The 27515-nt window shown below is 38.3% G+C and overlaps 1 protein-coding gene across 1 annotated transcript in view; it reads right to left on the bottom strand.

Moving 5' to 3' along the window:
- MEGF9 (multiple EGF like domains 9) overlaps positions 1-27515 on the bottom strand; it is a 77477-nt gene that overhangs the window by 10335 nt on the left and 39627 nt on the right. The window contains exons 3-4 of the mRNA XM_072840351.1: positions 27142-27343; positions 4733-4872 (exon numbers count right to left, since the gene is read on the bottom strand). Coding sequence (XP_072696452.1) covers positions 4733-4872; positions 27142-27343 — 342 coding nt within the window. The remainder of the gene's footprint in view (positions 1-4732; positions 4873-27141; positions 27344-27515) is intronic.

Consider the following 27515-nt stretch of genomic DNA (forward strand, 5'->3'; position numbering starts at 1 on the left):
TGATGTCATGCTCGCTGGCGAGGCAGCAGACCGATGTGGAAGGGTAACCAAGAACGCAACCAGGCAAAGAAAGGACTGTGGGGCTCCTTTCCAACCAAATTCACTGACAACGCTTTGAAAACATAAATCGCCACCTGTAAAAGGCCTTGTCCTTATTTGTTTTTCCATTTCATGGCTTACATATAAACGTTTCAGAAATAGAGCATGTGCTCTGTTGTGGGAAGAAACGCCTGATCCTCTCTGCAGAGCAAACTTGAACCTGCCGAAACGTGACAAGGGAGAGTAAGGGCGGAGAAGGGCGGAGAAGGGCGGAGAAGGGCGGAGAAGGGCAGGGGCCAAAAACTTCAAGTTCACGGAGACAGGAGACCGGAGGGAGCAGCGGGAGACTCCTTCCAAGGGGCGCGGGAAGCCGGTCAAGGGTTTCAGGACAAGACAGTCGCGACCTGGTTTTACATTTTGAGAAGATCAGTCCGGCCCCCGCGGCGACTGGACGGTGGGCGGCCGCGGGTGAGAGGCGAGGAGGAGCCCGAGAGGGCAGGGGCCCAGAGGTCGCGGTGGCTCCGGGGACGGCAGGGCGCGCGCTGGGTGCTGGGTGCTGGGCCCAGGGAGCCGGCGGCGGGCGTGGTCAGGCTCCGGGGACAGGTGCGCAGGCTGGCGAGCGGCCCGGGGCCAGCCGAGGCCTGCAGGCGAAGGCGTCCCACGCGCCGCTGGACCTTTGGACGTGAGGATCAAGGCAGGAGTGGCAATCTGGCAGCACAGACCGAGGTGGCATTTTAAATCAAGTCCAGGGGACTGAATGCCATCACTTCGGGACAGTACGAATGGAGAAGACAAACGTGAGATTTATTTATTCGTTTGAGAGGGAGCGAGCGCACACACGCACGGTGGGGGGAGGGGGAGGGGCAAGAATCCTCAAGGTTCCCTGCTGAGCGTGGAGTACTGCCCGGGAGTCCATCCCAGGATCCTAAGATCATGACCTGAGCAAAAACCGAGAGTGGGACACTTAACTAACTGAGCCACCCAGGCGCCCAAGAGGAGCAAAAATAAATAAATCTCCTCAAAAAAAAAAAAAGTGCACCATGTGAATATAAAGTTTCAGTTTAAAAAAACAACAGTCCCCAACCTCCACTTTAACATAAATATATACTCAATAAAGAAAATCTAGGTAATAAGGAGAGTAGAAAGAAGAAACAAGTCACAAGAAATAGGTCATTATGATTTTGAATATATTTTTCCTTGAAATCTTTCCATATATATATATATATATATATATATATATATATATATATTTCAGTTTTGGTTTTCAAATAGTCTAAATATGTAGCCAAGTCATTTCACGCCCTGCTTGTTTCACTCTCTCATGTTGTTACGTACCGCTTTTTAAAACATTTTAATGACAACTTTAGCTGTAGTTGCCATTTATTGATTATTTATAATGAGCCAGGCACTGTAATTAAGGCTTTATAAATATATTGGGCTGAATCACCACAACAACCCATTAGACAGTTACTGTCATTATCTGCATTTCTAGATGAAGAAATAGGCTACGTAATTTGGTCAAGGTAAAGTCAAGATTGCACTTGCCATGCTCTTGATCATGTGCTGCCTAGGTAACATAATTTGCTTCATTCTCTGTTGATAGAAATAGGGTTGTCTAATTTTTAGAATTACAACTACCACTTTAATAAGCCTCTTGGAACACAAAGCTTTTTATGAATTTAGAATTATTTCCTCAGAATAGATTTCTGGAAACAGAATTGCTGGATCCAGGAGGTATTTTTAAGACTCTGATACACACTGTGAAACTGTTTTCCAAAAATTTTCCCCCAATACATTTTATCACAAAAAGATTACTTTAAAATCTGCTCCCCCTAAAACACCAGGTACAGAAAAAGACCAGAAAAGGGAAACACAGGAACTGTGAAAATATAGTGAGTGGCCACCAGAGGGCAGCCGTATCACAGCGCTGTAGGAAAAATCTCCTTGGAGACAAAAGGAGAGGCTGAGTATACATTAAGCTTCCAGTTTAAATTAAGCATTTGCATCCCTTCGCGTTGAATTCCACTTTTCTTATATTTCCAGAGAAACCATTTATTTCTCTTATTACTAGCTGCTTTAGAAATTTTAACCACGGAAAGGTCTTTTGCCTTAAACTATCTCAAGCGAGGACAGGTTGGGATTTACTTGACATTAAAGACAAACCACCTCATTGCTACAAGGAAAACTAGCAGTGAGAGCCCGCAGTGCAGACTGCTTTCTCACTGTACAAGATCTGGGGAGAAAAAAAAATAAAAAATAAAAAATAAAATAAAAGATTTGGGGAGAAATGAAACTCAACTCAGTATGATGAAGCCTTCCTGTCCTTCACCAGGATTGAAATTTCTCTCTCCTCCGTGTGTTTTTCCATTCACTTGTTCATTTACCTAACAAACATTTCGTGAGTACTGACTGGGTGCCAAGCTCCATGCTAGGGGCTGTGTACGATGATGAACAATGATATCGCCCCTACCCTCATGAGCAAGCCACACATGACTCATAATCACAAATAAATATATAAACTATGCTACGTGCTGTGACACAAATACAACTGCATATGACAGTGTATAATTGGGGACCGACATTCAGTTTGGAGGATCAGGAACTGCTTTCTAATGTAATAAACTTTAATTGAAGGCCTGAAGGAAAAATAATGATTGAATAAGGCAAAGGGACTAGCGTGGGGTAGAGGTATATGAAAGGTCATGTGTGTGGACCTTAGGACAAGGGAACACAGCTTGTCTCAGGAACAGAAGCCAGTATGACTTCATCACAGGCAGTAGAGAAAAAGAAGAGCATGAGAGAGAACCAGTAAGTAGCCAGGGACCAGATGCCATAACAGAAAAAAACCCACAATCTTTCCTAAATCAATCTGTTTCACCATGGACTAGAGGAGTAAAACAAAGAATTTCCAATTCTTTTCAAGGTACTTTGAATTTCAAATATTCTGCTACTCTGCTTTCATAAAAACACTTGCACTTGTCAGACTAGTTTGTCCTGATGTTTCTGTTGGGGAGAAAAAAAAGATTCCCAAGGAAGGATTTCTAATCCGTACATTTAAGAAAACCGACCATCGGCCGAGGTCATTGTCTTTAGTTTTTAATAGTTTGCTTCAATATAGTTTTCTTTGTTGTAAACCGCCTGGGGTATGCTGAGTTTTCAGAATCGGTGGGCTGATGTCTTTCACCAGTTTAGAAAATTCGTGGCCATTTTCTCTTCAAATTTTGCTTCTTTTTTTTTTTTTTTTTAAGATTTTATTTATTTATTCATGAGAGACAAACAGAGGTGGGGAGTGGCAGAGACACAGGCAGAGGGAGAAGCAGGCTCCATGGAGGGAGCCCGACGTGGGACTTGATCCTGGGACTCCAGGATCAGGCCCTGGGCTGAAGATAGCGCTAAACTGCTGAGCCCCCCGGGCTGCCCTCAAATTTTGCTTCTGCCTCAATCTCTTTCCCCTCCTTTCTTTCTGAGTCTCCGATATCATTTATGTTCATCTTCTTGGCTCTGTGTCCCACATGTCTTTCCTGCTCTCTTCTTTCCATTGCATTTTTTTCTCTGTGCTTCAGTTGGAGATTTTTAACTGAACTGTATTCAAGTCTACTCACCTTGTCTTCGTTGTGAATAATCTTTTGTTAAATCTATGCAATGAGTTATTCATTTCAGATATTGTATTTTTCAGTTCTAGGCTGACCTTTAGATTTTTTCTAAATTCCAATTCTCTTGAAATTTGCCTCTTTTTTACCTATTTTCTGGGTTTTCCTCTATCTTCTTAAAGCATCAATTTTAGTCATTTTAAAGGCATTGTTTGCTAACTAACATCTGGATCATCTGTGGGTCTGCTTTCATTGTTTCTTTTTTCTCTTTATTATTGGTCACATTTCCGCTCTTCAGCATTGTCTAGTGTTTCTGATCGTATGCCAGACACAGTGTATAAAAGAACCAGAGATGATTTCTCCTTTCTCTGTTGGCAGATACAATGAGAGAATCACCCCAATCCAATTCAAAATTGAGATGGGTTGAAGATGGACTGCAATTTTAGCATGAGCCAGTCCATCTACGGTTCATCACTATTTCTTGGTCATGGCCCTCTAACGCTTCTGACTGAGAGCCTAGCATCCCTGAGACTCCTCAGCCCTGAGAGACTACAACAGATTCAGTACTGCCCTTAGGTGGTTTCAGCCCAGATCCCACTCCACACCCTTCAGAACGTGGCAGTATCTCGAGAGAGATGGTGGCATAGGGTAGCAGAGCTCCTCTTTCTGAGGTTTTGTCTCCTAAGCACCAGAAGACTGAGAGACTTCTTTATTCCTTTGGGGCCGCTCTCATTTCTTACATAATCAGCTAATGTCCTGTGAGAAAACTGGCCTTGTGTTTAGGGCTCCCCTAGTTTCCATCCATCATACAAGTCCCAAACAACTGCCAAAAACTCTTCTTGTATCTCTTTCCTCCAGACAAATTCCTTTGTTTGGGCCAAATCTGTTCCTTAGCCTATGACTAGAATCAGCAAATGTCCCGTGGAAATAAAATGTCTAGTGATCATTCACTTACTTAGGAAGAGTTCTAGCCTTTCTGGAGGGTATTTTAGTTCATATAGGCTTCTTTGCTTCCATAGCTCTCCAACGAAAAAACATAATTTTTGAAATGTATGAAAAGAACTATGGCCTAATTACATAACAAAGTTAAGGAAAGTGTGTACCTGTGAGGACATCACAACTGGCAGACCGATTATTACACTGGCAGGGCAAGCAGCTGCTCTCACTAAAGCCATAATATCCATCTTGGCATCGATCACATGGAGAGCCGGTGACACCCGCTTTGCACTGGCATTTCCCAGAACTGCAAATAAAAGCAAAGACAACAAACAAAAGTAAATGAGTCTGAAAGTTTTGTTGCTTCATATCCCATCATAGATGATCTTAATGTGGAAATAGTTTCAACTAGATTCTAATCACTAAAATCATTTTGAGTTTTTTTAAATTAGGAGTTGAATAACTTCATGACTATATACATTCAATTGACATACTAACATGAATCATTTGTGACAATTTAATCCGCTGCATTTAGGTGGTTTAAAATGATTAATAAAGGAGCCATGGAGAACCTAAGTCCCCAGTGCTTAGAAATCTTTGTTTACTGAGCAGTGGGGCATAGAACTAACAGCACTGCTACAGCTCATTCCTGGATTGTTCCACAGTTCCATCAGCACCCACTCTACCCAGCATGAAGAAAAGAAGAAACTCCTAGTCTTCACCCAACCTAGCTTCTGGCTGAAGAATATGAAGGCCAAGATTTTTTTTTCAAGATTTTATTTATTTGAGAGTGAGAGAGAGTGCAAGCAAGTGAGCACGAGTGCAGAAGCAGGGAGAGGGGCAGAGGGAGAGGCCCCTGTTGAGCCTGAGGCGGGGGCTCTAGCCCAGGACCCCAGGAATACAACCCCAGCTGAAAGCAGAGCCATCCAGGTCCCCAAAAACCAAGATCTTAATGAATGTGTCAATTAATATCCATTTACATGCTGAAAATGACATACTTTTCTACTTTAGGTTTGGTTATATTAAAATCCTATTTCTGGCAATTAAACTGGAATTCACAGTTAAGTAAATATGATTGTAAGGGGGACCTCTATTGTTTTCTGGATTAAATCAATATAAAATTCTAGATTGTCAACCCAAAATGAAATCTAAAATCTAATGTAAGAAAAATAGGGGTGCCTGGCTGGCTCCGTCAGTAGAGCGTGTGATCTCAGGGTTGTAGGTTCGAGTCCATGTTGAGTATAGAGATTACTTAAAAATAAAATCTTTAAAAAGAAAGAAACAGAGAAAAATGCTTTATTTAACAATGTGACTCTTCTTTATATATTCATCCTGAACCTGAAATTTTTAGACTTTATCTGAGCATTTCTCGGCACCAGCATATTGGATGGGAGACGATTTAAGGTAAAACTGCTTTTCGATATAATATTTTTAGAGATTTAGCTCCTGATAATGAGCCCTCATGGGATTGTTAATTTCAGTTCAAGAACCCAAGCTCAAATTATTAATACTTACAGAGTTCTTACACATAGCAGTTAAAGTAATCCCCTACTAATTCCCATATTCCCATTTCTATATTAAAAACACAAGTTCCAAATTTGAGAGTTACTGGACTTTTCAACTGAACTCTGCAGAACAGAAATAAAGCAACTTTCAACCATGTGCATTCTACTTGGTAGTATACAAACCTAAGGGTTTTTTTTTTTAATTTAAGATTTGCCTTTATTTTTTATGAGCATCCCCTGGGGTAAATAATGAGGCTTTCATCCTCCATCCCTAAAAACTCTTTTGAGCAGCTAGAGTCAAAGTTTACTTTTTCTCCCACTTACAGTTCTCTGTGCTATCCCAGGCTATGCCAAAAAGGAGTAGAAAAGTAGAAAAACAGTTCTACATGGAATATTTTTAGGGCTTTACTCAAATAAAACCAGTCCAGAAGGGAAAGGAAGCCAGGCTTATGTAAATAATATATACTTTACATATTTCAAAGTCTTGTATCCTGAGATACAAGTTCTATGTATTCATAGAACTCTCTATTCCTATCTTAAAGTTGTCTAGTGTATTAGGTTATGCAGTTGCTTGATTAACAAGTAGTTTTAGAGAAAATGTAAAACAGAGTCATCTGAAAGCAGGAGTGCTGCTGCAGACGACAATGATAAAAATAATGAGCCATCACTGATTGAGGGCCTATGTCATATAGGCCTAGAATATAGATATGTTCTCTAATCCTCAGAATAAACCCTACTAGGTAAAGTCCTGATCCTTGTTTTACTATTGAGGGAAATCAGAGAGGCTAGTTATTGTCCACACCTAGTAAGTCAGGCTGATTTATACAAAGCAAGACTTTTCCTGCTGTATCATGGTACCTACCACTCCCTAAGTCTGAATCTAAATTTGCACAAGAAATTTGCACACCAAACAACTTGATACCTACTTGGGTATCGAGCTTCATTCTGTAGATTCCAATCACCACAATTCACCATTTAGTTAGGTTTTTCACCCCAGTAAGCTGTTTCTGCCTTGCCCAAAATAAACTCCACCTAAGAAAAGTGCTCTCTTTTCTTACTGCCAGTAAATTTCAGGTCTTCCTTAACAAAAGCTAAGAGTTCTCATTGCTTGAAGAGAAACTGCAGCCTAGCAAGTCCGAGGTTCCTAGAGATGCAAGCCCAAACATTGTGATGCTTTTTAAAGCTTAGTTACAATTTGTACTGATCATAGTGAAGAAGATGAGCCTTGATTTTAAAATGCAACAGAAATACACATTACCAAATGTGTCTCTTAAGTAATTTCCCCCCCAAAAAAAGAAAAGAAAGGAAAAGAAAAAGAAAAAGAAAAAGAAAAGAAAAGAAACCCAACACACATGTGTTTACACAAGAACATCCCAAGGTACTCAAAGATCTAGCAAAGTAAATCTGTATTCATCAAATATGAAGTTCAAGAATATGTTATTACTCAACAAGAAGGAACGAGTCAATCCAAGTCCACTATTTATAAAGGATATAACTGCCTTCCAAAGAACTGATAACATTTTATTAGCTGACTTCCAAGGCTTTTAAAATATTAATCAAAATATGCTTGCTCCTCATTTCTCTATAGACAAATTATTCGGTAAACAGAAGAATAAATAGTCACTTTAAATGACAGTGACTATTTATTTGAGAGTGAGAACTCTGAACTTGAGAGTGAGTTGACTGAACTCACCAACCTATAAGAAAATGATATTATCTTGGAATACCTAATCACTTCATAATATCCCATAATCATAATATAGTAAGTGTTCTCAAAGTACTTGCTATCCCTGTAAGTGGACTTTCCCTTCATAATTCTGCTCTGAATATTCAAAAGACTGATTTAAGCAGGCGTCTTTCTCCCTGGAGAATATGTTCCTTAGTTGTTGATGTTAAAAAAAAAAAACAACAAAAACACAACAAAGAAAACCCCATGAGTGGCTTTATGAATCCTGATAAAGTGATTGACTAGTCTAGATACCGTGCTTCACTTTTCCTGGGTAGATTTTAAAACAAGAAAGGAGGTGCTTTCTCTCTCTCTCTCTCTTTTTTAAATATAGAAGAGAGTGGGAAAGTCTGTTGTGAGACTGCGCTGGTAGTGCTTTCCATGTTACTCATGGCCCAGCGCCAATTTCTGCATGTATAAGAATTAAATCACTCAGCAAATATAAAGCTCTCCCTGTGTGACTTCTTTTACAAAATAAAGTCTCTACAACACCCCCTTTCATAGTCTCCCCTCTGTTAAAGACTATTGAATGCTTTTTGAAGCAAAGGTCAACGATATAAATGCAATGAAATCAAAGAAGGGGTGGGGGTGGTGGGGTGGTGGGGAAAGTCCTGTTAACAGACCACTCATGCTTATCCATAGATTTGAAATGAAAGAACCCATAGCTTTGTATCTGGAAAATAATGGCATAGAACTAGATTTTGAACAGAAGTCAGAAATCTATACTACTGAGTTAAACTAACAAGGAATTTAAGATAGAAATTGCTCATCTGGTGTCACTCTTTATAGACATGAGTTAGCTACTAGTAAAGTACTAATATAGTGTGGAGAATCATATCAGAAAGAAGAATACAGAGTTATTTATAAAGGAAGCACAAGCATTGTGCAACTAAGCCATACTAAGTATAACTAAGTATATACTATACATTTTTTAATTTTCCCAAATAGGATTCTCAGATTTTCTTAGGGTGTCAGGTGCTTAGTTATAGAATTTATCACACTCATAAGTGTGTAAGCCACTATTACACGGTTTGAACACTTAAAAATAATCCTTAAAGGGCACTTGGCTGGCTCGGTCAGAAGAGCATGCGACTCTTGATCCTGAGGTCAAGAGTCCAAGCCCCATGTTGGATGTAGAGATTACTTAAATAAATAAAACTTTTTAAAAACTCTCTCTTAAAACATGAATAATATATTTTCTGACATGAATTCATTAATTTTTCAAAAGGGAATTCAGTAGCATATCACATTTCAAGATTTGGTATGTATTTGTGTCGTGCAAGTACTAACCAAAATGTCTTCTTAAAGGTTCTGTTCTGTTTAAGATGAGTAGATGGAGCATCTCCAGAATTTCCATTATTTTATAACAGTATTGACTAGGGTGGGAAGGGTGGAACACAGGGAGGAAGGTATCAGGGTCTATGGAAAATTCATAGCCTACGGAGACGGGGAGCTTGGTTCATGTTCCAGCTCTGCTAGTAACGAGCTGGGACCACGGGCTTATTCTGTCTTAGACTCAGTATTCTCATTTGTAAAATGAAGACGATTATACCAAACTTTGTAGGGTTATTGTGAGAATTAAAGATGACATACCCAGGGTACTCAGCATAGCATCCGGCATGTAATCAATGCTCAAGAATAAAAGAATTATGAAGATGATGACAGTAATCCTAGATCCTGAATTTTTTCTGAAAATTATAGGAAAATGGTCTGGACTCTCTAACAGACAAAGGCAGACGAGGCTGTTATTTACTTTTAAAATTCCGTTAACAAACCTAGAAAAATTGCAATAATTTATGGGGTAATTGTTAGTTTGGAGCAAAAAGGTGGCTAGGAAAAGAGAGTACATTATGAAAACCTGGTAGAAATGATTTGGGGAAAGAAAATTCTAAATTTGAGAAGGGAGGGGTACCTGGGTGGCTCAGTCGGTTAAGGCATCGGATTTTGGCTGGGGTCATGATCCCTGTGTTGGGCGCCCTGCTCAGTGGGGACTCTGCTGGTACCCCCTCCCTTTGCCCTTCCCCCCACTCATGCTCCTGAGGGCGCGCTCTCTCTCTCTCTCTCAAATGAATGAATAAAATCTTTTTAAACATTTTTTAAAAATAATAAAATTGAGAGGGGAAAAGGATTTCAAAAGCCTATATAAGGTGGGACCTGAACCAATGAGATCTGATGTGTTTTTGTACAAACTAGCTAATTGATTAAATTTTTTAAGATTTTATTTATTCATTCACTAGAGACACAGAGAGAGACACAGGCAGAGGGATAAGCAGGCTCCCTGCAGGGAGCCCGATGTGGGACTCGATCCCGAGACCCTGGGGTCACGCCCTCAGCCCGAAAGCAGATGCTCAACCGCTGGGCCACCCGGGCGTCCCTAATGACGTAATTTTTTCTAAATTGTCAAATGTCTTAGTATGTTTTATGTTATCAAAAACATTGTTTTCTTCCTAAGAGTTGTAAGTGACATGTGCATGGCATATCCTTAGATACTGTTATCAACATGAACTTAAGAAGTCATAGAGTAACTAAAAAGATACAGTTCTAATTAGAGGAAACTCATTTATTTATGGTTATTCAGAAGCCTTGCTTTTTCCTCCTTCTTCCTCACACAGTTCACATATTGGCACTCTGACATGGAAAGAATAAGAAACAGAAAAAATGGATAATTAGAGGTATCAGTTTTCTTCTTCTATCTTTTAATAGCAAAAAACAATTTAGTGTAGGGGCGCCTGGGTGGCTCAGTCGGTTAAGCCTCTGCCTTCTGCTCAGGTCATGATCGCAGGGTCCTGGGATCCAGCCCCCAAGGCCCCCCTGCTCAGTGGGGAGCCTACTTCTCTCCCTCTCCCTCTGCTGCTATTTCCCTCTCTCTCTCTCAAATAAATGAAAATCTTCTTAAACAATAAAAAATAAAAACAATTTAGTGCAGAAACAGAACTACTAGTTAAAACACTATGAAATTAACAGAAAATTTCTGATTATAAGTTCTCTCAATATAGTAAAAATAATATTAAGAGGAAGCTGGAAAAAGGTTTTCTAACTAGAAAAAAGTTTTACATGGGAAAACAAAGAAAATGAAAAGTTATTTGCAATACTTCATGTTTGTGTCATGGCTGTGAAAGGTAATAAAAATAGTTTCTCCTTTTGGTTATGAAAGAAACTCAATAATTAGACATTTTGGCAAAAGATCATCTGCATTAAGCATTCCTCTGTCTTTCTACCATGGAAAAAGACCATTATGCAATGAGCAAAGCTCCTTTGCTGGAGGAAAAAAAAAAGATAGCTTTATTGTTGAAAACATTGGGCTATTATACTAAGCATTCCTTGTATTTTTGCGGACAAATAGTCTAAAATATTCTTAGAGAAAATCCATATTCAGACAGAAATTCTTAACACTCAGAAAGGGTATTGCCTAAGTGCAAAAATATTCTCTGATAGCCGATCTTACCAAAATCAAATTTAAAAGCTAATTTGAAAAGTCAGAAATAAAACTTAATGGCAAAAAAAAAAAGTGTCATGTTTCCAGAGCCATAACTTGAGAAGGTTTAACTCAATTCAATTAGGAAAATTATTTCTTATTTCCTTCACTTTTTGTAATGGAATAAATACAGCTCTAAGAATACTCAAACCCACACAATTACTCCATTATTTGATAGAGATTTCTTCTTTTTAAAAGTCATTTTGAAGAGAGAAAAAAGAAAAAGCATCATCTTCCTGAAAAGACGATGCTTCTCAAATACATTAACACTGTATTCTTTTGTAACCATTTGTAAAAGGTTTGCTTCATGAAAGGGTAATTTTTAAAAATTCTTTTTTAATTGGAGTTCCAGTTAGTTACCATACAGTGTAATATTAGTTTCAGGTACAGAATTTAGTGATTCAACACTGCATACAACACCCCGTGCTCCTCACAAGTGCCCTCCTTACTACTCATCGCCCGTTCCACTCCCTCCCCTCCGGCAACCATCAGTTTGTTCTCTATAGTTAAGAGTCTGAGTCTTGGTTTGCCTCTCTCTTTTTTTCTCCCTTGGCTCATTTGTTTTGTTTCTTAAATTCCACACATGAGTGAAATCATATGGTATTTGTCTTTCTCCGACGGACTCACCTCACTTAGCATTATACTCTAGCTCCATCTATGTCGTTACAAATGGCAAGATTTCATTCTTTATGATGGCTGAGCAATATCCCATACATTGTGTGTGTGTGTGTGTGTGTGTGTGTGTAAATGTGTGTACACCACACACATCTCCTTTATCCATTCTCAATCAATGGATACTTGGGCTGTTTCCATAATTTGGCTGTTGTGGATAATGCTGCTGCAAACATCAGGATGCATGCATCCCTTTGAATTAGTATTTTTGTATTCTCTGGGTAAATACCAGAGTAATTACTGGATTATAAGGTAGTTCTATTTTTAATTTTTTTGAGGGAACTCCATGTTGTTTTCCAGAGTGGCTACTCTAGTGCACATTCTTTCTCCACATCCTTGCCAATACCTGTTATTTCTTGTGTTGTTGATTTTAGCCATTCTGACAGGTAAGAGGTGATAACTTATTGTAGTTTTGATGTGTACTTCCCTAATGATGAGTGATGTTGAGCATCTTTTCATGTGTCTGGTGGCCATCTGTATGTCTTCCTTGGAAAAAGGTCTATTCATGCCTTCTGCCCATTCTTAAATTGGATTTGTCTTTTGGGTGTTGAGTTTTATACATTCTTTATATATTTTGGATACTAACCTGAAAGGGCAATCATTAGTACTTGGTCTGTGTACATGCCGTGTTCCAAAAATTAACTTAACTTGTAGTACCTAGAGTTTAGGATTCATTTTCTCACAGAAATGACAGCATAAATGGTGCCTTGGTTTCCAGATGAGTAAACAAAAACCTGTTTAATTCAAAATATTGATACTAACAGTGCTAAGGACCAAGTCTTTATACACAAGTCCTAAGCTTTTGATTTCTAAACCTTGTAGGGAATGAAGTAGTCAGGGGGCAATGCTAAAATTACTGAGTCCCAACTGTGAGATTATAGAGTGCATGGCACAAGGTTTATATATGCATGAGTTATGTTCATTCTTATCATAATTCTATGACACCCGTAAGTATCAACTGTGCCACTATCTAATTTGTTGAACAAATTAAGTTCCCACATCTGAAAGATAAGAATCTCTTATCAAATGATTGTGAAAACTAGTTAAAACTATATATTTAAGTGCCAAATATTAGTAGCTCTCTATATGGTCAAATTGGGGATAGTCAACATCTCCAAGCAATGGAGCTTCCATGACATGAGCTGACTCCATTTTCAAGGTCACACACCTAGAGGGAGATCAGAATTAGAACCCAGGTTTTCTGCCAACTAATACCTGTTCTTTTTCTCTCTCTCTCCTCTATGTTATAGATTAACTCTGTGTACTTAATGAAAGACAGAAGAAAAGTCTGTTTTGTTTAACCCCAATTTTCTATTATGACCTTGCTAAAAAAGCCTCTTTAGCTTAAAAAATCCTCACATAAACAAAGAACAGAGACTGGAATGCCTCAGATAAGCCTACTTGTTATTACTTCTGGTTTTCTTCTGCATATAAGCTGACCTTAGATTTTTCGGGGCAACATACTGTTCACTAGATCAGTGGTTCGGATTGCTAGGCCTTATCTCAGAATTTCTGATTCAGTTGGTCTGGGATTGGGCACAAGAATTTGCATTTCTAACCAATTCTTAGGTTATGCTGATATTGGTCTGGGGGTGGGTCTTGAAGAATCACTGTACTAGATTAACTGTAAAAAATGTCACTATACTGACTTCACTCTACTTTTCATGTTCCTAGACCTGACTGGTAAAGTTACTTCATACCCAACTCTGAGCTTAGTGCTTACCCCTTAATTGGTATCAATTCTGACCTAAGAAGAGGGCACTCAAAGCAATCACCCTTAGTGAACTGTCATTAAGTTTCATTCGCTACTAGTTGTTTTTTTTTTTTTTTTTTTTTTAACCTTAGTCCCCCGTATTCTCAATGGCTGGATTACAACTATTGTCCCTAATTTCTTGATGCCTCCCTCCTGGTCCTAGTGGTCCTGCATCCCCAATTTCCACCCCAATGAGTAGGTTCATAACACTTGCTTTCAGATCTCCCATATGTCAAATATCTGCCATTTAAGCCCCAGAAAGTCAAGTAGACTCAACTTTGATATTTATAATGTCCTAATTCCTGCCTTTCAAATGATTCTCTATGGATGCTCTCAATACTTCATGCTGCCTTTTTCTATACAATACTTAACTTCTTTGTACCCCAGATCTGACTTCTAGATCTATGTCTCCATGGGCCACTCCTTATGTCGATGAATCATGCTCACCCATACCTAGACCTATACTTGCACTGAGACTCACACTGCCATATCTTATCTTGCCCATTCTATTTTAGGGTACAGTGGGGAGAGCCTTGGAGTCAGAGAGACCCGGGCTCAAATATAAGCTCTGCCACTTATTAATTACACTATATTGCTAAGTAACTCAGCTTCTAAGAGCAAGATAGCCAAGTTGCTCTGAGAAGTCAGAGGTTATATGTGTAAAACATCAAGAATAGAGGTTTAGGGCAGCCCGGGTGGCTCAGCAGTTTAGCACTGCCTTCAGTCCAGGGCGTGATCCTGGAGACCCAGGATCGAGTCCCACGTCGGGCTCCCTGCATGGAGCCTGCTTCTCCCTCTGCCTGGGTCTCTGCCTCTCTGTGTGTGTGTGTCTCATGAGTAAATAAATAAAATCTTAAAAAAAAAAAAACACATGGACTATATCATACCACAGAATTCATTTAATATGTAAAAACCCATAATAATGGAATTGACAATTTTTTAATTAACCCTATATACTTCGAATATCAAAATAATCATGGCTAAAGCTCTTATAGCCTTTTTATAGGAAATCTAGAGAAACTTCAAGATCTCTCTCTGGGATTGCAAATTTAGATATTTTGAGTGGAAGTCAAATCCAAGGAGAAAAAAGATGAATAGTCCCATATTTCCTCTACCCTCTAGAAACATATTTCTAGCTATAAAAAAAAAAAAAAAAACCCTCTGAGATGGAACAAGTCATGCTGATTTAATTTTCTTTCAGGGGACACAGGGGAAGACAAAGCCTTCTCTGTGGGAACAAGCATCCTTCTATTTCAGCCTAAGTCTTCTAGCATAAGGTTTAGAAGCTCTTCTTTTAAAACTTTAGAGAAAAAATATATTTAAAACATTAAAACGGGCTATGAATTTGATTATATATTCTAACCTCAATGTCATACATCTAAAGTGGCAGATCTTCATGCAAGCAAAGTTGATTTCCTTACTCTGATTCCTCTTCTGGACCTAAGGTTAAGAATTATCACTACGACCAACTAACTATGCCTTTATCACAAGACAATTATACTATCCGATTCCTTTGACTGCTCTAAATAACAATTCTATTAACTTTTTACTTGTATATAATATTAGATCTTTTTTTTAAAGTGTAAAGATGGTACAGAGGGTTCTTGTTATATTATTTACCCAACTTCCCCTAAGGTTAATTTCTTATATAACCAAGGTATATTCATCAAAACTGAAAATTAATATTGCTATAATACTGTTAACTGTACTCTAACATTATCAGATTCCCTAATTTTTATATTAATGTCCCTTTTCTGTGCCAGGAACCAATGTGAACTATCGCCTTATATTTGTTTACTGGTCATGTCTCTTCAGCCTCCTCCAATCTGACAGTTTCTTGGTTTTTCCTTGTCTTTTATAACCTTGAAGCTTTTGAAGAGTACTGGTTATTTTCTAAAATGTTCTTCAATTTGGGTTTGTCTGATGTCTTGTCATAATTTGACTGAGATTATGAATTTTAGTGAAGACTATCACAGAGGTAACACGCCTTTCTCATTCACTGCATCATATTAGGGGGTACATGACTTCTTGCTGATGGATGTTATCTTGGGCACTCAAATGACAAGCTTCCGTGCTAGGAATCTATACGGTAGCTAAACTTAGGATGGTTATCAGGCTTATTTATAAAACAAGCAGAGGTTCAGCCACTCAATAAACTCTCAAATAATAAAAGAAAGGAAGTATAGTCAGAGGGGTATTGGTTTGAGCCTATTTCTGCCACTACTAGTTGTCTATTTTGGAGCAAATTACTCAAGTCTGTTTCTTCTTCTGTAAAATGAGACTCCTAGCACTTCAGTCAGTTGTTATTTTATCCTTACAAGTTAGCACATATAAAGCACTTAGCCGGGCACAGAGCAAACATTCAATAAATGTTAACGCTGTTCATTCCGGGGTTCATGGTGGTAGTAATAATGTTACTATTATTTGCCAACCTGTGAGGTATTTTCATCTGAGAAAGAAGTCAATTTTTAGAACAGAAAAACACGATGTGTTTACAAGATTTTTACACTTCTTATGTGTAGTGAAATCTCCTATCCAAGAGATGCTTAACTGGAGATTAAATTGTGGTTTCTTTCTTCTTCAGCAAGAGAAGTTTCCAATTGCTTTGCCCTTTGGACAGGGGCAGAAAATAATCTTGAAGCAGATTCTCCCGGCTGGGCGAAGAATCTCTTGTTTAGGCTTCTCTTAGTTGTGTTAAGTACGGAGTGAATAGGCCCCACTGTCCTAAGAGAAAGGCTTAGCAAGAACTTTTTTAAAGATTTGTATTTATTTATTTATTTGAGAGAGAGGGCATGAGCAAGGGGAGCAGCAGAGGAGAGGGGAAGTAGGCTCCCCACTGAGCAGGGAGCCCAATGCAGGACAAGAGATCATGCCCTGAGCCAAAGGCAGATGCTTAAGCAGACTGAGCCACTCAGGCATCCCTAGCAACAACTTTTTTTTATCGGGGAAAGAGGGGGATTTGGGGTTAAGTGAAACATTCTACAAAATGTCCTCAACTGGAACTCTTGGAGCCGGCCTGCACACTAGGACACAGCTGCATGTATAAACTGAAGGAGCTGATTGTTAAGACCTAGAACTCTGGAACCCTAATTAAGAGCATCCTTGAAAGAACTTGGCACTGAGGAGTGGGTTCATCCTCCCTCAAAGAATCACTGCTGCCTCTTCAAGGATCTGGACCAGTGAAAGCATCACTATGGTAGTGAGCAAGCCTCATCGGTCAGGCTGTTCAACCTGGCCATGCCCTACAGGAGTGAGAGACAGTAACGGCAGTGAACTGTTCAGAATCATGTTCCCTTGACACTCAGCATCAGAGGACTAACTCCTAGTGTCACTGGAAAATGAGTAATTAATTGTTGGAGAATGGGTTGCCTCAAAGGGAAACAGGTTGCTATTGAGGCATGAGTGCTAGGGTAAGTAACTGGAAAAATAAAAGAGGTTTATGCCTATATCTGAACCTTGTTTGTGGAAAAGTCTGTCATTTATATAACCATTCAACTTCCCCCATATCTATTATATTCGCTACCCCCACAGGCCTCTCTACAAAGATTAATAGTTTTTTAAAGTCTCAAAAGGTAAAGGGCCCTTGGATTTATTTTTGGCAACACAGAAAGAACATGCATGTGGGGACCCTGCTTGACACTCAGCAGCAAGGCTCAGCGGGGAATCTAAATTCCATGCAATGCAGCGGGTGGCAGCAACCACTGAAGCATGTAGGGAAGCAGATTCGGTCTCTGCGGCCTGCAACAAAGGCAGAAGGGGAACACAGGCATTGAGTGTGGGCCTGAGAAGAAACCCTGGGACTGAGCGAGTCCTTAAATTCAACAGAGAAATACAAACCACGTTTAGATCTGTGTAGTTGTGCAAAAGTCAGAGCTTGGTAGAGAATTATGCACAGAAACCCTGCTATCACGGGGCATATCACCATTTTCACTATCGTCCACTCTCATTATTCTCTCTGTTGTCCCAAATTATTACCCTAAATTTGGCCCTCACCGGTTATCATTCTGCCTCTAATCCCCCCCCTACTTATATCCATCCATTCTACTACTGCTAGGACGCAGTGCCGATATTATTTCTGCTTAAAGACTGCTTCATGAATAAAAGCCAAATCATTTGTCTGGCCCTGGAGGCCCTCTGTGACCTGACCCCAACAGGACTTGCCAGATTTATCTCTTCTGCCCCCACCTCCCTTCCACCTTACATCCTGTGTAAGCACATCTCTGGGACATTAATCTTGCTCTTTCCTGTTCTATAACATCCTTTCCCACCTTGTTCACTTCTGTAAGCCTAATCCTTTCCTATCTTCGAAACTGAGGTCAAAACCTATTTCTTCAATGAAATCATTTCAATGAGATCTCCCAGATTCTTCATCCCCTTAACATTTTATCTTTATAGTTTATGATGTCAGCGAATTTGTACTTCACATTATAAATATTTATATACATTTTTTTTAGTGTCCTTACCAGACCAGATGCTCCTTTGGGATAAGACCCATTGTCTTATTAATCTTCTATTCCCCACAAGGTCTATTCAAATATCCTGCACATACTTTGTTAACTAAATAAATACCTTGATACCAAATACCACAATTTATATGAACATGATTATTTGTATTATTGGCATATATACAACTACATATTTGGAGGAGTCTCTCAGCAGAAGCAAAATAAATGACCTTTTAATATCATCATTAACAAAAATTTAACTTTAAAATATTTCTTTAAAAACCCCAAACTGGCATAAAAGTGGCTTAATAAAATAAACAAGTAGAAGAACCTGCAACATGGCTTAGGGAAAGGACCATGTTTGATCAACAGCAACTATATCAATTCACTGTGACATGTTAATGTTCTCAAAGGTCACCAATAACTAGAAGAAAGATGTGGGTTTTTTTTTTTTCATTCATTTGACTACAGCTGTTATCTAGTTAATAATTAGAAGACCAGGAGGACAGAGCATGTCCTGTATTGAATGGAGGATTTAAGATTGAAGTGTACTGAAAAACACAGAGCCGTCTAAACATACATTATTTATACTTAATGCACTTGGTGCCTTTTTCTGAATAAGTCCTTGTCTGGCCATTTATTAATGTTCAAATTATAGTCTAATTTATTTTACATGAACTTAACATGATACTTGGTGTAATGTGCTTAAAGTATCTTCTAACACAAACCATAGGTACTGTACGAACATTTATTGAAACAAAGTAATCACACTAGGATAAAGGCTGAGATCAATTACTTGCTTTTGACTAAGATGGCTACCTTTTAAAATTCTACCTTCACAGAAAAACTATAGAAGTAAATAAAAATAATAATTTAAACTAGAGACTGGTACAAATGCAAGAATGATAACTGGGGCATAGAATAAAATTATTTTTAAATAAAGCCAAAGCTATAAGGCTTTGTTTTACTTTCCTAAGAAATAGCATAAGAATATGCTAGAAGATTTCTTGAGTTTGGCACACAATGTGTATGCAACTATCAGACATTTCTATTTGAATATTTCACAATCACTTCAAAATGAACATGTTTGAAACCTAACATCATCATCTCCCTCCAACTTGCTTATTTACCTGTATTCTTTTACTAGTTAATGGACTATCTCCTTACTCCTGTGCCCAAGCCAGAAAGAAACACAGGAGTCATCTCTGTCTCTCCCCCTTACTTCATACATACAAACAACCACTTAGCCCCGTACATTTTATTCTACAAAAACCTCTTATATCGGTTCCCTCTTCTCTTGCACCATTGCCAATGCCCATGCCAGTGTCTCAGGTCAGGCCTTTAACGTGTCTTGAATGGATTGTTGCAATAAGCCTTCTCACCACTGATCTTCCCTGAGCACACTCTCTCCATCTACCAGACTTCTGACAGAGTGATTTTTCTTAAAAGCAAATCCAATATCACTCCTTATTCTGTATTCTCCAATGGATAAAATTTGCATCCCTTCAATGGACAAAATTAGGCCCTTTATAGTCGGGCTCTGTTTATTCTTCATTCATTCATTCTATTCATTCATCAAGGATTTACTGACTCTATTTTGTGCCAGGCACTGTTTTAGGTGTTAGAGATACAACAGTAAACAGAAAAAAGTCTCATCTCTTATCATTGCCCACTCTCCTTCAACCCTTCCTCTCCATCACTAACAGGCATTCTTGCCTTTGAGAAATAATGAGGCACTTGCATTCTACTGAAGATGGCTTGTTCTTTCCTATGAATTTCTACTCATCTTTCGGGTCTCAATTTAGATGCAACTTTGGCTCTTAAGACTTCCCTGAATCTCCTGTGCACTTTGTGAATACTCATATTTTGTTTACATTTCTAGCCTCCACTGATAATGTCTTCGGACACATAGCTGGCAGATGCAATGCCTTTATTAAATGAGATGAGTGAATAAAAATGACACAGCTTTTCTCAATTGTTAATTATTTCTCGTAATCAAATAACTTTTTCTTGATCTCCCAGAATTATATGCAGAGTAATAAAGAAGAGTTTACACAAGCAGCTGTTACTCCCAATTATGACACAAGTGATGATTTTCTGAGCCCCATGTGAATGTGAGCCTCAGAGGATTGCCATCTTTCTATTTGACATTTATTTCATTATAATTTGACTTCATGAGTAAAATTCTGCCCTCTGTCCTGGGGCATATTCCCATAATTAAAATGCAAAATAATAAATATTTCAACATACACTCACTGTACAGCAGCAACCACAGATTTTACGTAAAAGGACATTACACCACTATAGAACTTGTTTGTTATCTTATAGAGTCTAAAATGATGCACCTTGCATACTAACGTACTATGAATGCATTAAAAAAACTCAAATCGGTATATAATTGCCTAAATATAAAACCAGTCCTGACAATATTTTAAGGGCTGTAGTAAGAGCTTCAGGCTCTCACTAAGCAAGCTGATTTCTGAGATAAAATGTTATCTGATTTCTCCATCCACTTATTAAACATATGTCCAAATATAAATCAGGAAAACATTAAAAATGCATTGCAAAAGCAAAAAATGAAAAGTTAAAACATTATAGACCAACTCTTTCCCAATTAAACAGGTTGGAACACCAATGGTGCTGTGAGGGGGTGGCCATCTGTCAGTACATAAAGGACTCTGTGTTTGCACATAAAGACATTGCTCAACCCACATCTGGCTCCCGTAGCCAAGTTCTACCCTCATTAGGGCAACTCCCACTGAAAATATAGGAGCATAAAGAATAGGGAGATGAATTTTTTAAAAGCCAGATGTTTGTTCCATGACCATTAGATGTCCAAGAGAATCAGGATAGAATTGAGTCCACTTTTCTACTTCTATTTATACCTAAAAAGAGAACAGGGAAGTGGAAACAGAAAAAGAATTTAAAGAGGTGTTAGATCAGATTTCTTACCTCCTTGTATAATCTTAGGAAATGCACTTGAATTTGCATGTTTTTCTTCCTTCCGATAAGGTCTTCTTCTCAGCCCTTCCCAAATCATAACTGAGAAGCTCATCTCAGTTCCCACCTCCTCTGAAAAGCCTTTTTCCTTATTACTTCAGTTTATTATTTTCCCACTCTAAACTATTCTACTTAGAAATTCAGCATATATCTATTTTTTAAAGAAGTTTTTTTAAAAGACTTTATTTATTCATGAGAGACAGAGAGAGAGAGAGAGAGAGAGAGAGAGAGGCAGGGTCACAGGCAGAGGGAGAAGCAGGTTCCATGCAGGGAGCCCGGTGTGGGACTTGATTCCAGGACCTCGGGGTCATGCCCGGAGCCGAAGGCAGATGCCCAACCACTGAGCCACCAGGCATCCCTAAGCATATATTTAAAAACTGTTTTTGGAAAAAAAAAAAAAAACTGTTTTGTATTGGCTTCTAATAGTTTTATGCCCTTTAGTCCAGTGTAGATTATAGGTTTCTAGATAAGAGCAAAAGCAATATTGTTTTACTCCAAAATTTTTGCTCCTCTTTGTGAGTCACCAATTCTATAATCTAATATATCCCAAACTCTAGATCCAAGTTGCAAATGTTTCAATCCCAATGCTTTTACTTACTGGTCATTACATCGTAAGTTAGGCAATTTGCCTAACTTCCAATTTTTTTCTTGTGCAAATGAGAATTATTATAATAGTGCCTACCTGATATGGCTGATGTAGGGATTAAATCAAGTACTACATGCAAAGAAAGGGCTTAGGATAGTGCCCAGTGTGTATTTGATTAACTTTAACTATCATTATTATTATTAAAAAATATACATCATTGGGGCATCTGGGTGGCTCAGTTGGTTAAGCAATCAACTCTGATTTCAGCTCAAGTCACGATTTCAGGTTGTAAGATCGAGCCCTCATTTGGGCTCCAAGCTTGACATGGAGCCTATTTAAGATTCTTTCTCTTCCTCTCCCTCTGTCCTTCCCCACTCATGCTCTCTCTCTTAAAAAAAAAAAAAAACTCTATATATATATAGATATATATATGTATAGATATATATATATGTAGATTGTCCAATTTTAAGAGGTTTAATATGTGAAAATGGAAGAAAATAAACTTTTTTTCCTGTTAAAACGAACAATTTCTTCTTTAGCCTACCAACAAAAACAAACACCCAATCCCTCCTCATGCACAAGACAGGTGGACTTGATCCTCCTCTCTGGTGAGTCACCAATTCTAGTCTTCACATTAAAAAAAAAAAAAAAAAAAAGATTCAACCTCTAGGGAGTTTTGAGGTGAATCTATGTGCCAGGCACAATGTAAGTGGACACATAGACACAAAGTAAGTCTCACAAAAATCCTTCATGTCGCATATATTATTTTACAGATGAAAACACTGAGGCTCAGAGAAGTCAGATATCTTTTTTTTTTTTTTTTGAGGTCAGATATCTCAATGAAGGTCATGTAGTTAGTGAATGCCTAAACCAAGAATAGAATCAAAGTCACTAATTTCAGATTTTACTTCCTTTCTACTGCACATACACTACTTGCCTACAATTTCCTTTTTTCTTAACTCATATATAATTTATAGCAGAGCAGAACACAGAGGTGTTTCCTCATATTTTACCCACATGTTCTTGCCAAAGTACATAGTCCTGCAACTTCCCATTTCTGTTCTTCTGGGCTTATGTCAATTTAACTTCCTTTCTGGTAGCAAGAAATGCAATGTTTACAGCTAGGTTTAGAGCTCCTGAGCTTTCCTTCTAAAGACTTCCTTTGAGTACAGGTTTTTAAAGGACTTCAATGATGTGCTGTTTGTTCTGAAAAATTGCCTGACATTCTGAAAAACATTGTTAAAATTTTTTAAATTAAAATATTACTCTGCAGTAACTCTTAGGAAAGGATAATGGACTTACCTCAAAAAATTAACATACCTATCTTTAAGGCCATAGGCAATCAAGAAATAGGGCAAGTAAAACAAATAAAGCTTCGTGGAAGCAAGGAGGAATGCTAATTGGAAGAGAGGTGGAAAAATGGAAAGGCCAAACATTGTTGAGATCATCTAGAGACACCTCAATCAACCAGGATTTTGACAGATGTGGTGGCAGAAAGACAACAGTGAGCCATGTGCGAGACATTAGGGGTAGTACCCCGTAGGGGGACAGCAACACAGAGGGTGAACAGCATGCTCTGTTGCTATGAGCTTCGGAGGCAACGTGTTTAGAAAGGGAGAAAGGAGAGCACTCTGGAAGTGGCAATGAGGAGCAAGGAAGGTCATCTATTCCGACTCCAGGTCCAGAAATAAGAGGAGTGAGAGAGAGGAAACAGGCATGACTTTTAAGGGCTGCAGGGAAGCAAGGTCCTTTCAGATGTCAGTTGGAAGATGATGGTAAAGATGTGAGAAATCAACATACTTTGACTGTATGCAGGTATTCTAAAATTACGTTACTCATCCAAAAAAAAAAAAAAAAAAAGACCTACTAAGGACAATAGAACCAACCCATCAGGTACACAGAAAAAACAGTCCATACAGATTAAGTAATAATAACACAGGTATCTTCCACCTCCTGCTTAACATCAATCATCCATTACTGAAAATCATATATTCTTACAAGAAATGCCAAAAAACACCTACTTTCCAATATTTCAAGTGAAAATTATTATAAATTGTAATTGTAAATTTTAATTCATTACATATCAACCCAAAACTACTAACCAACTTCTTAAAATGTAACTAAAACACAGTAAAGCACCTATAAATAAGTAGCAAACTCCCCTGTAAGGATGCAAAATGCTTACAAAATCACTTCCTGATCAACAGCAATTCCCAAGCTTGTTACCAGTTGCCTAATACGCAGTAACATGCTGCACATCCTCTTTGTTGACATGTGGTACACTTTACAAATTGTTTACTTGTGATTGTGACATTACACTCATTACAATTGGAATTTAACACAAGACTTCCCACATGTTACTTTAAAATGCTGTATATGGTATTACTGAGTTTCCGGAATATAAATACAAATTTTTCTTATATAACCATTGGCCAAAACACATTGAACTGAGAGATAAGAACATCCTAAGGTATTTGGGTTAAATACTAAGAGGCTTTCTACTAAGAAAAACAATTGTGTAATTGTGAAGTCATTCTGCTTCACAGAGTTAAGCACTGGCTTATTACATTTGTTCAACTGGGTTGATGGTAGCTTTAGTGTGTAAAGTTACGCAGGTTTACTATTCCCTCGAAACATCAAAATTCTCATGTTCAAAGTAGGAAAATAACAGGGCTCTCCTCAAGGGAGTTTTTTTAAGACTTACATGAGATAATGCATATAAAGCAGTTAACACAGTGACCTAGCATATAGTACATGCTCAAAAAATGGTTTCTAGAATTATTTTTATTGTTTATCTAGAAAGTATAGATTGTAAAAATTTACACATGCATTTTCTTGTTTGATCATTAAGACAAAACAACTCTATACAGGAGAGAAACAGGATATGGATTATTACTGCCACTTCACAAATTAAAAGACAAGTGCTTAAAAAAAAGTAAAGTGACTTTCCCAAAGCTACATGGTTGCCCTGCAAGATCTACCAGGACTGGAACCCCAAACCAGGAGCTGGCAAACTTTTTCTTAAAGAGCCAGACAGTATTTTAGGTTTGCAGGCCATAGGGTCTCTGTTGCAACTAATCAACTCTGTTACTATAGCACAAAAGCAGTCATAGGTAATATGTAAATAGATGAGTGCACCTGTGTTCCAAGGATACCTTATTTACAAAAACAGGCAGTGGGTTAGATTTGGTTCAGGGCTGTAGTTTACAGACCCCTGCCCTGGATCTTTGAGTTACTAGTCCAATGCCTTTTCCACTACTCTCTAGTTGCGACCTATTTTCAGAACAGTGTTTAAGCCTGTGTCACTTAACGACGTTAACTGTTGGGGGGGGGGGGGCGGGAATCAGAAATAATTTCTAGGGGTGCCTGGGTGGCTCAGTTGCTTAAGTGTCTGACTCTTGGTTTCAGCTCAGGTCAAGATCTCATGGGTCATGGGATGGAGCCCCCCCCCTTGAGCTCAGCACTCAGCAGGGAGTCTGCTCAAAGATGTTCTCCCTCTGCTCTTCTCCCCACTCACATGCATGCTCTCCCTCTCTTTCTCTTTTAAATAAATAAATCTTTAAAAAAAGAAATAATTTATAAAAGATCATTGGAAACACTAAGGTATTACATGAATTTTATAATTAATGTTTTTCCCTTTTCTCCAGCTTTTAAAACTCTCTCTCTCTCAGTGCTCCCCTTATTTCTTTCTCCTCTAATAAAGCAGTTTGGCCCAGAAGTAAACACTGTTTTATCTCTCCAAAGTGCTCAAGAAAAAATGTGTTTGCAGAATCTTATTCTAAAGCAGTAGTCATGCCATTAGATATTAGAATGAACAAACTTCTCCAAATCTCATCTTTGAAAATGGTAAGAAAGTCGAGCCTTCTCAGGACGTCTTGTGCAAGCATGTTTTTAGGGGAGCAGGGGAGCAAAGGGAGCAATGATAAGTAACTACTATATTCTCAGCCTCAAATAACAGAATGATTATCAGTTTTCTCATTATAGAAGCTCTACGGCATGATGATAAGGACACTGGGCTTGGAATTCTAATTAGGAATTCTTCCTCGGCCACTAAGTATCCCTGTGATTTAAAAACCCATGTAAAAAGAGTTGGAAAGATTACAACACATAGCTATTTTGAAATACCAACCATCATAAGCATTATTGTTGCATCTGAAATCATAAACTTATTAATCAAGTTCATATCCATATTTTTAATAGAGGTACAATATCATACAATACTGTGTATCATGAGTACAGTATGATTTATAAAGCATCCAAGGTAACTACTGCTGAGCATGAAGAAATTTTTCTGCCAAGGAGCTAAAAGTTCTTTAAAAATAGGGAACCCTGGGTGGCACAGCAGTTTGGCGCCTGCCTTTGGCCCAGGGCGCGATCCTGGAGACCCGGGATCGAGTCCCGCGTCGGGCTCCCGGTGCATGGAGCCTGCTTCTCCCTCTGCCTGTGTCTCTGCCTCTCTCTGTGTGTGACTATCATAAATAAATAAATAATTTTTTTAAATTAAAAAAAAAATAATCCCTCATTTAAGCTAATAGTGTTCCTTCGAAATTAAAAGAAACCAGAATGTGTGCTAGGCATTTTACATGCATCTATTCATTTCACCTTCACAACAACCTAGAGGAGAAACTGAGACTCAGGGAAATGAAGTAACTTGCTGAAAGCACAAATTTCCTAAGTGGCAACAGATCTTGGATCTACATCCAGGCTAGCCTGATTGTAAAGCTTGTGTTCATTACATAACACTGTCTCTTCAGCTTTTTGATTTGGGGTCCATAAAGAGCTAGCTGCCTCATACGAGGTTAAAGAATAATTACTTTCAATGTAGTAGAAGGGAAATCCTCAGATGGTGGGACACTGTTTGGCTATATTAAATCGCCTCCAAATAACATACTAATTTAAAGATAATTTCCAGACAATTCCTATTTAATCAAACCAGTCTTTTCCCCACTAGTTAGAGAAATTAGGATATTACTGACTTTAAGCCTGAGATATGCAAAGAAACAGTTCCGGCATTTGGATAAGAGAAAAAATAAAGCAAAGGGTAAGTTTCCCGAAACTCCAATGGCATGTGAATAAACATAACAAGAACATTTCCACTGGAAATGCCAGAAGTTATCACTTCCAGAAAGGAGACTGCTTTCTCAATAATTTTTTTCCATGAAATTAGAGAAATTATCACAAAACAAAAATGGTGACCCAGGAGCTTTTATAGAACCAAATTAGTAAATTAGAGGCTTTTTCATTTTGACATTAAATATAATATACAAAAGGAGAAAAATAAAAGTATATGAAATATTTTATAAATCTATGCCCCTTTTCCCATTTATTTATTTAAACCACTCTGGTCCTTGAGAACAAGAGTCTTTTTTTTTTTCCTTGATAAAATAACATCCGCTCCGCCCTCTGCTGCTTACCTGCTGCAGATCGTGCTGAGGGCTCCGTATGGATTACAGTCACATGGTAGACAGAGCCCAGAAGTGAGATTCAGGTAAAAGCCCTCCCTGCAGCTGTCACAGCGAAGCCCTTGATAATGCGGCTGACACTCACATTGCCCTGTGGTCTGGTTGCAGCGATTCACATCCAGGCTTCCCACCACAGAGCAGTTACATGCATATTCTAGGAAGGCAAGAAGGAAAGAGACATTATTAACCAAGATTTAATGTTTTCTTAATAAAATGAACCCTATTGTATTTTTCCTAATAAGTGTTGATGACAATTTTGTAAGGATGGATAAAATTAATTCTGGTTCAAATTCACTTTCCGTCCCGTTTATTTTATTTAAGATGGG

This window comes from Canis lupus, chromosome 10, assembly GCF_048164855.1.
Source record: "Canis lupus baileyi chromosome 10, mCanLup2.hap1, whole genome shotgun sequence".
Taxonomy (NCBI): Eukaryota; Metazoa; Chordata; class Mammalia; order Carnivora; family Canidae; genus Canis; species Canis lupus.